Below are 12,484 nucleotides of genomic sequence, written 5' to 3' on the forward strand. Positions count from 1 at the left end.
CACAGCTGGGTGACCACTGTGCATGCGTGAATCGTGCTACGCATCCTGATTGGTCTGGCAGTCTTCTGGGACTTGTGCAGGTACTCGGGAGACTGTGGGAGGAAGGGGGGGGGGGGTGGACATCCGGCTGTAAAAACCAGGTATCCGCTCCCCCCCAAAAGGTGCCAAATATAGTAGTGGAGGGAGGGGAGGAGGCAAACAAGTGGAGCTTTCACTTTTGGGTGGAACTCCACTTTAAGCCTTGCCCTACCTTTCACAGAGGATTGTCATCCATGACATCCTTGCTCCTGTGCCTGCTGGCCCCTTCCCCTGGCCTGACTCGGGTTCCCCTTCATATCAATTGCCTCGAGTTCAGCAGAGATTGTCTCTGTGCTGGATGTGAGGTGGGACTCTGTGGCAGGTGATTGTTTATAATGGGGGCTAGAGGGAGCTGCCCTGCCTATAGTGTCTGTCCTGCATCTAACTGGGAGAGATGAGGAGGAGCAGGGCAGGGAAAGCAGATGGAAGTTAGTGTGGAGACAACTCTGAAGTTCACAGTACCCAGGGCTGTGCTGCCTGTAATTGTGTGTGGTCGGGCAGAGTGTCCAGGGGTGGAGGCGGGAGAAGGCCGCTGTCTTTGAGGGGGCGCCACTGGAATCTGGCGGGGGGGGCTTAGCCCACCCCAGCACCCCCCTAGATCTGGCCATGACAAAAAAGCTGAAAATTTTGATAAGCACACAGTCTATTCTAGGAGCGCTTAGTCCCTTTAAATGAATCTTCTTCAGACCCCAAATTAAATTCTCATCCACCTAGCTGTCATGAAGACTATCCCAGGACAAGGGATTCTAAGAAAATGGGAATCCTTTCCCAGGAATAACTAGTTGGGTATTGCATCTGATTGCCCTCTCCCTTGTAGGCCCATGAGGTGTAGAGGTAATCACACTGTCCTGTTCCTGTAGCTGTAAAGGTGAAGCTGCTTTCAGACCCTACTGACAGGCTGTCTTTTCCTGTAGACTATAGAACAGTGGAGGCCCCTGTTTCCAGCTCCCAGCCTATAGGTAGACCCTTTTCTCTGGGGCCCCATTACAGGCTCCACACCAGAGCTTCACTCTATCTGCCAGGCTCTCTTATACTTAAGGGGTGACCTAGCCACCATGCCAGACCTTCTGCCTGGAGATGGGTCATATTCCCCTAAGTATACAGATCAACCCCTCCTCACCTCCGCCCACTGGCTGCTAGAAACTTCTCCAAGTCTCTAGAGCAGAGGGAGGTCCTACAGGACTGACCTATAGAGCCCTCCAGCTCTAACCTAAAGCAACTTTGCTGACTCACACCCAGGCTTCTATGAAGCCTCTAACTATACAAAAAAAAACTGTCTACACTGGAGGAAATTACATCTATATTCATATTGTAGTCATGTGATAGATACCCCCATAAATTACACAACCTAGCTGTATCCAGAACTTCCTTGAGGCTCAGTACAGTCTACCTGAAAGGGCCCTCCTGGTCACAGTGACTGCCAGAGCTAGTGTGTGCAATGTGTGGCAGTGGAATGTTGTGTCAGTGCATTGATGTTTGTACAAAATGAACAGTGTGCAGGGTAGGGCAGTGAACAGTAGGAAATTGCAGTACATATCCATTGAGTGTGTAGTATGTAGCACTAAGAAAGTGCAGTGCAGTGAGCAGTATGTAGTAGTAAAGAAATGAAGGACAATGCACGCTACCTAATGGCAATCTAGAGCAGGCTGGAAGTTGTATGTACTGGCAGTAGCAGTGGCAGGGCAGTAAGTGAACAGTATGCAGCGGCAGTAGCGGGCAATAAGTGGCTAGTATGCAGCAGAATGGCAATGAGCAATATGTAATGGAAGTGCTGTTCAGTGTGCAGTATATGATTGGCAGTGCAATGAGCTGCATATGTAGTGGCAGTGTTGTGAACTTATATAGTGTTAGTGAAGGAAACTATGTAAAATGTTATTTCTGAGCAGTGTGCAGTGACGGAGCAGAATGCAAGTTGCAGAGCAGCGAGCAGTGTTTGGTGCCAGGGCAGTGAGTAGCATGTAGTGGCAGGTCAGAGCAGTGGGTAGTATGCAATGGCTTGTCAGGCAGTATAATAAATAAATAATATGCAAGGACAGGTCACAGAAGTGGGCAGTATGAAATGGCAGGTCAGGGTAGTATGCAGTCACTGGCAGATCAGGGCAGTAGGCAGTATGCAGTGTTAGGTCAGGACAAGGGATATTATGTAGTGCTAGGTCAGGACAGTGGAGAGTGTGCAATTGCAAGGCAGGGCAATGGGTAGTATGTAGTGGCAGATTAGAGCAGTATGTAGTAGCAGGTCAGGGCAGTATACAATGGGCAATACATAGTAGTGGGTTAGGGCAGTAGGTAGTATGTAGTGACAGGTCAAGGCAGTGGGCAGTATATAGTGGCAAGGCAGTATGTAGTGGTTGGTTAGGGAATTCCTGCAGGGGAAATTATAAACATCAACCTCTTACATGATATAAGAAGGTGTAGGCCCAACTGCCATATGTAGTTTGTCAGGGATCTCGGGTTTCTTCACGGCGCACGGGTCTGCGCACGCGCGGAAGTCTAATGCGAACAAACATATGGGCGCTAGGACATAGGCACCCGCGGCAACAATCGCGGCCGCGCATACGCACTCGCGCGCTCCTGGCACCAATGACAGCGCAGGGCGCACTATTTAAACCGACTCTTGCATGCTCAAGTTGCAGTATGGTCTTGTTCCTGCTTGTTCTCTGTTATCCTATTTTCCTGTGAGAGTATCCTGTTGCCGACCCAGCCTGACCCTGATTGCTGTTGACCGTCTCCTGCCCTGACCCCTGGCTCATCCGACTATTCTTCTGCCTGTTCCTGATTATCTGACCTCCTGCTGCTGAACCTGGCCTGTGACCTGACCATTCTCTGCCTGCTGCTCTGTACTGTTCTGACTCCACTGTTACTGACCCGGCCTGTCTGACTTCGCTACTGCTTCACGGTGTGTTCCGTCCATCCATCCTGCACGGATCCATCTGTTGCTGTCTGGGCCTGCCCTGCTTCTTCACATCAGGCTCTCATCCTGCTACATGCCACTGGCGGTTCCCTCTACTACAGCTGGGTGTATCCAGGGGCCGCGACCGGGTCTCAGTCTGCTCCAAGTCCATCCCCACCATCAAGGGCTCTGGTGAACAAGCAGATTGGGGCTTAGACTCCACGCCCTAGGGAAATCCGGTCTGTGGAGCTCTAGAACTACCGTCAGTAGGTACCTGACAGTACCATATGGCCATGTCTGAGCCTGGAAGAGGACCATCCCCTCTGGATGAGATTTGCCAACATCTGGCGGCACTCACCAAAGCAGTCAAGACGCTACAGGAGGGATATATGCACCTGGAAGGACGTATTCAGACCATAGCCTCACCGGCGTCCATACCTCTGGATCTGGCTATTCCACCTCCAGCCAGGAACTCTACCCCCACCTGAACCCCGCGTGCCGGAGCGTTTCAATGGGGATCGAGGGAGCATCGTGTCTCTCATCACCCAACTCACGAAGATAGGGCTTCGTTTCCAGTGGACTTTCGAGACGCAGGTGGCTTTTGAGACCCTGAAAAATTTGTTTACAGCAGCTCCCATCCTAAGTCACCCGGATTCTTCCTTACCCTACATACTGGATGTAGACGCGTCTGAAAACACAGTAGGGGCGGTCCTGTCACAAAGGAAGGGCCTTAAGGAGCTCATGCACCCCGTAGCCTTCTTTTCCAGAAAGCTCACGCCAGCAGAGAGAAATTATGATATTGGAGACCGAGAGCTCTTGGCAATCAAGACAGCACTGGAAGAATGGAGGTACCTGCTGGAGGGGGCCATGCATCCGATCTTAATCTACACAGACCATAAGAATTTGGAGTATTTGAGAACGGCTAAGCGCCTGAGACCACGCCAGACCAGATGGGTGCTGTTCTTTTCAAGATTTGTTTTTCACATAGCCTTTAGACCGGGGTCTAAGAACACAATACCCGATGCGCTCTCTCGCATGTTCGAAGACCCAGAGGAAATCTCTAAACCTGACACTATCTTGCCTGCAGGGAATTTTTTATTACTACAGTCCGAACTCCTGTCCAAGTTGCAAGCAGCATCTGTGGGAATACCCAGTCCATCCGGAGTTTCGGTGCAGAACAGAGAAGGACTCTTGTGGAAGGGGGAGCAGATTGTGGTACCCAAGGAAGCTCGAACCCTGGTCCTGGGCTACTGCCATGACCATCCATTGGCAGGCCATTTTGGAGTGTTCAAGACATTAGAGCTGGTGGCCAAATATGGCTAAAGACTGGGAGACATATGTGAAGACTTGTACTATCTGCAACAGAAACAAGCCCACCAGAAACAAGGCCTAGGGTTTGTTACGACCTTTGTCAGTACCTGATAGACCGTGGAAGATGATATCCATAGACTTCATTGTGGAACTTCCACCCTCCCAAGAGCATACTGCGATCTTTGTGGTAGTGGATCGTCTGTCAAAGATGGCCCACTTCCTACCATTAAAGTATACGCCTTCGACACCAGAAACTGCACGGATCTTTATTAAGGAAGTTGTAAGGCTCCATGGGGTGCCTAGGGATATTGTCTCGGACCGAGGGGTTCAGTTCACCTCAAAGTTTTGGAGAGCCCTGTGTGAAATCTTAGAAATCAAGCTATCTTTTTTTCTTCCGCATACCATCCGCAAACAAATGGGCAGACCGAACGGACCAACCAAACCCTAGAGCAATACCTCAGGTGTTACACTTCTTTCCTTCAGGATGACTGGCTGGTACTCCTGCCTTTAGCCGAATTCACCTACAATAACGCAAGTCACTCCGCCACCAAGCAATCCCCGTTTTTTGCCAATTATGGGTTCCATCCTACATTCCTGCCTGATCTGATTCCGGAAATTTTGGTTCCTGCCGCTCAGGATACGCTGGATTTCTTTTCGTCCAATAACAAGATGTTGCAGGAGGCAGTCGCAAAGGCTCAGGAAGACAATAAGAAAGCCTTTGATAGAAGGAGAAGAGGCGAATTGATCTTGCACCTGGGAGACCAAGTCTGGTTGGCAACAACCAATCTGAAGTTGGCGTGTCCGTCAAGGAAATTGGCACCCAAGTTCGTGGGCCCATTCCGGGTAAAACGTAAAATTAATGAGGTTGCTTATGAGCTAGCGCTTCCTGAATCCTTCAAGATACATCCTGTCTTCCATGTGTATGTGATAGACCAACACAAAGTGGCACATAATTGTGAAGTGGAAAATAATAAACAGTTTTCAAAAGGTTTTAAAAATACATATCTGAAAAGTATGGCGGCATTTGTATTCAGCCTCCCTGAGTCAATACTCTAGAACCACCTTTTCGCTGCAATTCCAGCTGCACGTCTTTTTGGGGATGTCTCTACCAGTTTTGCACATCTAGAGAGGGACATGTTTGCCCATTCTTCTTTGCAAAATAGCTCAAGCTCTGTCAGATTGTATGGAGAGCGTCTGTGAACAGCTATTTTCAAGTCTTGCCACAGATTCTCAATTGGATTTAGGTCTGGACTTTGACTGGGCCATTCTAACACATGAATATGCTTTGATCTAAACCATTCCATTGTAGCTCTGGCTGTATGATTAGGGTCGTTGTCCTGCTGGAAGGTGAACCTATGCCCCAGTCTCAGGTTTTTTGCAGACTCTAACAGGTTTTCTTCTGAGATTTAGCTCCATCCATCTTCCCATCAACTCTGACCAGCTTCCCTGTCCCTGCTGAAGAAAAGCATTCCTGCAACATGATGCTGCCACCACCACCATGTTTCACGGTGGGGTTGGTGTGTTCAGGGTGACGTGCAGTGTTAGTTTTCCACCACACATAGTGTAAAATATCGTATTGTCTCGATATTGTATTAACTTGTATTGATGAGAAATGTTTAGATAGAAAGTCCTTCCACTTCTTGCATAAACTCAAAAAGATGATTTAATAATAATGTTGCATAAAATTAGAAATAAAATATTGGAATACAGAATGTTTAAATAATGTCCAAAAAATATAGTTAAGTTCTTGATAATAAGATTGTGTGTGTGTGTGTGTGTATATATATATATATATATATAATATGTGTGTGTGTGTGTGTGAGGTGTATCGTATCAAGGCTTCTAGCAAAGTGTGCTTCTCTGTCTTTGTTCTGCTCCTTTTTTTTTTTAGCAGTTTCAGCCCCCACCTTTTCCTAAACATGGGCTGGTATACTTGTAGTCCAACAAATATAATTGACACCAACAGATGTATTAAAACAAAACCTCCAGTCAACTTCTCCAGAGTCTATGTAACTTTAGCTTACATAGATGGGAAAGATGGGGGGAGGGAAAGCTAATTACTACAACGTTGCTTGAATGTAGAGAAAACCAAGATATACAGTCATGGCCGAAATTGTTGGCACCCTTGATATTTTTCCTGAAAATCAAGTATTTCACACAAAAAAGGTATTGCATTAACACATGTTTTGCTATACACATGTTTATTCCCTTTGTATGTATTGGAACAAATATAAAACAGAGGCAGAAAAGCAAATATGACATAATGTCACACAAAACCCCAAAAATGGGCTGGACAAAAGTATTGGCACCCTTAACTTAATATTTGGTTGCACACCCTTTGGAAAACATAACTGAAATCAGTCGCTTCCTATAACCATCAATAAGCTTCTGACACCTCTCACCCGGAATTTTGGACCACTCTTCCTTTGCAAACAGCTCCAGGTCTCTCTTATTGGAAGGACACCTTTTCCCAACAGCAATTTTAAGATCTCTCCACAGGTGTTCAATGGGATTTAGATCTGGGCTCATTGCTGGCCACTTCAGAACTCTCCAGCGCTTCTTTGCCATCCATTTCTGAGTGCTTTTTGACGTATGTTTGGGGTCATTGTCCTGCTGGAAGACCCAGGATCTTGGACGCAAACCCAGCTTTCTGACACTGGGCCCTACAGTGCGACCCAAAATCCTTTGGTAATCCTCAGATTTCATGATGCCTTGCACACAGTCAAGGCACCCAGTGCCAGAGGCAGCAAAACAACCCCAAAACATCATTGAACCTCCACCATATTTTACCGTAGGTACTGTGTTTTGTTCTTTGTAGGCCTCATTCCGTTTTCGGTAAACAGTAGAATGATGTGCTTTACCGAAAAGCTCTATCTTGGTCTCATCTGTCCACAAGACGTTTTCCCAGAAGGCTTTTGGCTTACTCAAGTACATTTTGGCAAACTGTAGTCTTGCTTTTTTATGTCTCTGTGTCAGCAGTGGGGTCCTCCTGGGTCTCCTGCCATAGCGTTTCATTTCATTTAAATGTCGACGGATAGTTCGCGCTGACACTGATGCTCCCTGAGCCTGCAGGACAGCTTGAATGTCTTTGGAACATGTTTGGGGCTGCTTATCCACCATCCGGACTATTCTGCGTTGCAATCTTTCATCAATTTTCCTCATCCGTCCACGACCAGGGAGATTAGCTACAGTGCCATGGGTTGCAAACTTCTTGATAATGTTGCGCACTGTGGACAAAGGCAAATCTAGTTCTCTGGAGATGGACTTGTAACCTTGAGATTGTTGATATTTTGCCACAATTTTGGTTCTCAGGTCCTCAGACAGTTCTCGTCTCCTCTTTCTGTTGTCCATGCTTAGTGTGGCACAGACAGACACACAATGCAAAGGTTAAGTGAACGTCTCTCCTTTTTATCTGCTTTCAGGTGTGATTTCTATATTGCCCACACCTGTTACTTGCCCCAGGTGAGTTTACAGGAGCATCACATGCTTGTAACATTCTTATTTATCCGCAGTTGTGAAAGGGTGCCAATACTTTTGTCCAGCCCATTTTTGGAGGTTTGTGTGACATTATGTCGAATTTGCTTTCTTTCCTCCCTTTTTTTGTTTTGTCCCAATACACACAAAGGGAATAAACATGTGTATAGCAAAACATGTGTTAATGCAATACGTTTCGTGAGAAATACATGATTTCCTGGAGAAATATCAAGGGTGCCAACAATTTCGGCCATGACTGTATGTTCATATATGTATACACAGACTATATGAAGTCTAATTACTTACTTTTCCCAATCTAGAACAAATATAAATATAACTCAATTATTCTATTAAGATCCAACTCATTCATACATATGTTAGTACTGTTAATAAGAAGATATTAGATATTAGGTTAAGGAAAGCTTCTAACACATAGCGTTTTAATTTTAGGCCAAAAAGCAAAATTTTGGTTTCATCTGATCAGAGCACCTTCTTCCACATATTTGCTGTGTCCCCCACATGGTTTCTCGCAAATTGCAGATAGGACTTCTTATGGCTTTCTTTCAACAATGGCTTTCTTCTTGCCATTCTTCCATAAAGGCCAGATTTGTGGAGTGCACAACTAATAGTTGTCCTGTGAACAGATTCTCCCACCTGAGCTGTGGATCTCTGCAGCTCCTCCAGAGTTACCATGGGCCTCTTAGCTGCTTCACTGATTACTGCTCTCCCGGACTGTCAGTTTAGGTGGACGACCATGTCTTGGTTAGACATGTGCAAAATGAAAAAAATCGTTTTGGTTCATTTAGTTTTGATTCATTATTTGACTAATTTTGTTTTGTTCGATTAGTTAAATTCATTTAATTTGTTTTTCGTAATTTATTTTGTTCGAATTTTCCAAATTCGAAATTTCGAAAGGATTAAAAAATAATTCTAACGTTGCAATCCATATTCCACAATCCATATGTGTTTTTGACAGGGCTTAAAATTTCAAGTCCGGAGCTACTAGCCCAGGCCTTAGAGTTGCTCGCCACCAACAAACACACACAAACAGAGACACCTGTACACACACACACAGACATGTATACACACACATACACACACAGAAACATGTACACACATGCACAGAGACACATGTACAGTATACACACACAGGCACGTGCAGACACGCATACACACAGATACATTTACATACACAGAAATACACATGTACATACACACACAGACACATGTACACACAGACACATGTACGTACATACACATACACACATGTACATGCACACACACGCAGACACATGTACACACACACACACGCCGACACATGTACACACACACACATGTACAGATACTCACATGTACATACACACAGACACATGTACAATTGTACATGCATACACAGATACACACACACACACACACACACGTACACCCCCCCCATAAAAAGTTGCAGTACTTCGTTGTTCACTCACAGAGCCGGGTACTGCACTCTAGGGGGAGGCAGAGAGCACAGCACACTCCTTGCTTGCTTTCCTGCACTCAGCTATTGAGTAGTCTGACGGCTCCCAGTGCCAATGACAGATCTGACCTGAGCTCCGAGCCTGCTCAGCAAGACAGCCCTGGGGGACACATTCGCCCCCACCATAATTTCCACTCGCCATTGGCGAGCAGGCAAGTGGAAATTCCAAGCCCTGGGCTATATTAAGAGTTGTGTGACCATATTGGAAATTTATTTTTCAGCAAAATTTTCACAGTGCCTTTGTTGATCACTACTCACATCACCATAGCACAGCTCACAAGTTTTTGTAAATTATTTTAGTCTTCTCTAATCTATTCTTTTTTAGTCTTTTCTATTATTTTAGATTCTATTCTAATCTATTCTGTTCGAATTAAAATTCATTTTATTCAAAATTAGAATTTAAGAAGGCAGTTAAATTCTTTCTATTTTATTCTATTCTATTATTTTTCTATACTATTATATTCTTTTCTTTTCTGTTCTAATCTTTTCTATTCTATTCTAATGGATTCTATTCTTTTCTGTTCCTTTATTTTCTATTCTATTTTGTTCTGTTTTACTCTATTATTTTCTACTGTATTCTGTTCTATTGTTTTATTTTCTATTCTGTTCTTTTTTTCCTATATTGTTTTCTATTCTATTGTTTTATTTTCTATTCTATTCTTTTCTATTTCTTTATTGTATTCTATTCTTGTTTTCAAATTCAAATTGTTTTTCAAATTTTTGTTTTTGAATTGGTTTTTGAATGTATTTTCGAATTCAAATCGATTTGAATTTTAGCAGAATTTTGTTTTGTTATTTCATATTTCTTTAAATTCATTACTATTGTAATTCAGAATTCGGATACATCCAAACTTCCAAATAACGGAATATTCATCCGAATTTCGAATTGGAACTAAATGAACTGCACATGTCTAATCTTGGTAGGTTTGCATTTGTGCCATACTCTTTCCATTTTTGGATGGTGGATTGAACAGACTCCATGAGGTGTTCAAAGCTTGGGATATTTTTTTATAACCTATCCCTGCTTTAAACTTCTCCACAACTTTATCCCTGAACTGTCTGTGTGGTTTTTGGCCTTCATGATGCTGTTTGCTCACTAATGTTCTCTAACAAACCTCTGAGGGCTTCACAGAACAGCTGTATTTATACTGTAAATTACACACAGGTGGACTCTATTTACAAGGCACTGTAGCAAATTCAGTAAACAGATCTTCAGATTAAGGTCACCAGAAGACAGTGATGCATTCAATCTTGGCTACTGAAGGAAATAAACTTCAACCTGCTTATAGCAACCTCAGCTATTTAGTGTACTGGTTTTAAATGTGGAATCATCTGGTTCTAGTTGTCTATTGATAAGTAAAATAAATGCCTTGATGTATTTCTAACAGGTCAAAATATAAATGACAACTAATATTAAAAAGATAACTAACTTTGTAAACCTTTGATCCAGGGTGTTATCGGTTTGTCATTGATCCTGGGATCAGGAAAAAATGTTTTTCTGTTAAAGTACGGTTTAGACTTTGAGAGTTTTTTTTTTTATTTTTGTTAGCTTCATGGCCCTGTGTCTTATTAACCTAGCTATGTAGTACATTCACAGTGCATTCCTCAGGATCTGTGGTTCCAGTGACATTTGCACTCCAGTTAACTCCACAGTATCCATGATATCAGTAAAATCTTCACTCTAGTATGCACAGCTCTTTTTGCAGTATCCATGTCACCAGTTATATTTGCATTTTAGCACATATACCTCATTTCCCATTATCCTTGCCATCAGTAAAATGCCCCTTCTCTATTACATGCAGTCCATCATGCCTCTGTAATACATGCAGTGCCTCATGCCTCTGTAATACATTCAGTGCCTCATGCCTCTGTATTACATGCTGTGGCATTTCTTCTCTCTGCTGTGAGTGCCAAAAGCCTCTTGATTACAGGCAGAGCCTTATCCTTCTCTATAATTGCCTTTATGAAATATTATTTTAAATTATATGCCTCTGGTTTTATTTTATGGAACTAAAAATATTTTTTTCTTTTAGGACTGTGGGGTATTGTTAATAATGCAGGCATAAGTATGTGGGGACATTTTGACTGGCACACAATTGAAGAGTACCAGCGAATTATAGATATTAACCTACTTGGAAGTATTAGGACCACACTCGCTTTTTCACCACTTATAAGGAAAAGCAAAGGTGAGATATGTTTGTTTTCCTTGCTGTTGTTTTTATGCCAGGCATATGGGGCTTGTAACAACATATCGTCTGGCCAGTGTAGTCTTGAACTTGCAAAATTCTTGATTTTCGTGTAAAAGGTCTGCTAGAAATGAAACATCAATCAACTATAATTCTTGGAATACGTTAATCAACAGGTAAAACCTATGTTTACACTAATTTTGTTGAATTTTTGATTCCAATGGATTTCTAACGTTATGAAGATGTGTAAAACCACACTATCAATAATGCTACTTTTCCAGTTTTCCATTTGAGATATTTCTCACTTTGCTCTCCAATGTCAAATAAACATCCGCAAATGAAGTATACAACCCCAATTCCAAAAAAAGTTGGGACACTTTGTAAAATCTACATAAAAAAATAACACAATGGATTTGCAAATCTCGTAAACCCAAATATTAAACCCACATTTTATTCACAATAGAAAATACAAAACATATCAAATGTGGAACTTTACCCATAGCAACTTCCACATTAATAATTATGCTACCCAAATTGGTGTGCACTGTAAATTGCCTCCAGAATTGTTTCTGTTTCTTCTTGCTGGAGGCTGCCATTTTGCTGAAGCCCAGAGCCCTGAGCAACCTTCAATCTTAAGGCTGTCAGCAGATTGGCCTCTACAAATCAGGCACAGTATTAATCCTAAACACTCCTACGCTCAATTCAAGGTGATCCTCCAAGGAACTTGGCCCATAATGCTTCACTCGACGCAACCCTCCTGGGGCCTCCTGGGTAATCTTTCATAAACTACAAAAACACATAAAGGAGGGTGCCAATGCCTAGTGCATTACCACCATAAATGTATTCAATTTGAAAACAGTTGTGTTCAAGCATGGATCAACCCATCTGCGCCACATATATCTACAGTCAAATAGGTCTTAATGACTTTATTCGTTTTAGAAAAATTGGATACCTTGGTACAAAACTTTACATCTACTCGCCAATTCATTGCCAGATGACGGCGATTCATGGAACATTCTTTCTCTCCAGCTG

The 12,484-nt window shown here is 43.2% G+C and overlaps 1 protein-coding gene across 1 annotated transcript in view; it reads left to right on the plus strand.

Moving 5' to 3' along the window:
- Window positions 1-12,484, plus strand: part of LOC149456448 (D-beta-hydroxybutyrate dehydrogenase, mitochondrial-like) — a 45,259-nt gene that overhangs the window by 20,011 nt on the left and 12,764 nt on the right. Inside the window, exon 2 of the mRNA XM_089685119.1 lies at window positions 11,300-11,452. Coding sequence (XP_089541245.1) covers window positions 11,300-11,452 — 153 coding nt within the window. The remainder of the gene's footprint in view (window positions 1-11,299; window positions 11,453-12,484) is intronic.

This window comes from Staurois parvus, unplaced genomic scaffold (genome assembly GCF_062004578.1).
Source record: "Staurois parvus isolate SC_StPar_1 unplaced genomic scaffold, SC_StPar_1.0 ptg000362l, whole genome shotgun sequence".
Lineage (NCBI taxonomy): Eukaryota > Metazoa > Chordata > Amphibia > Anura > Ranidae > Staurois > Staurois parvus.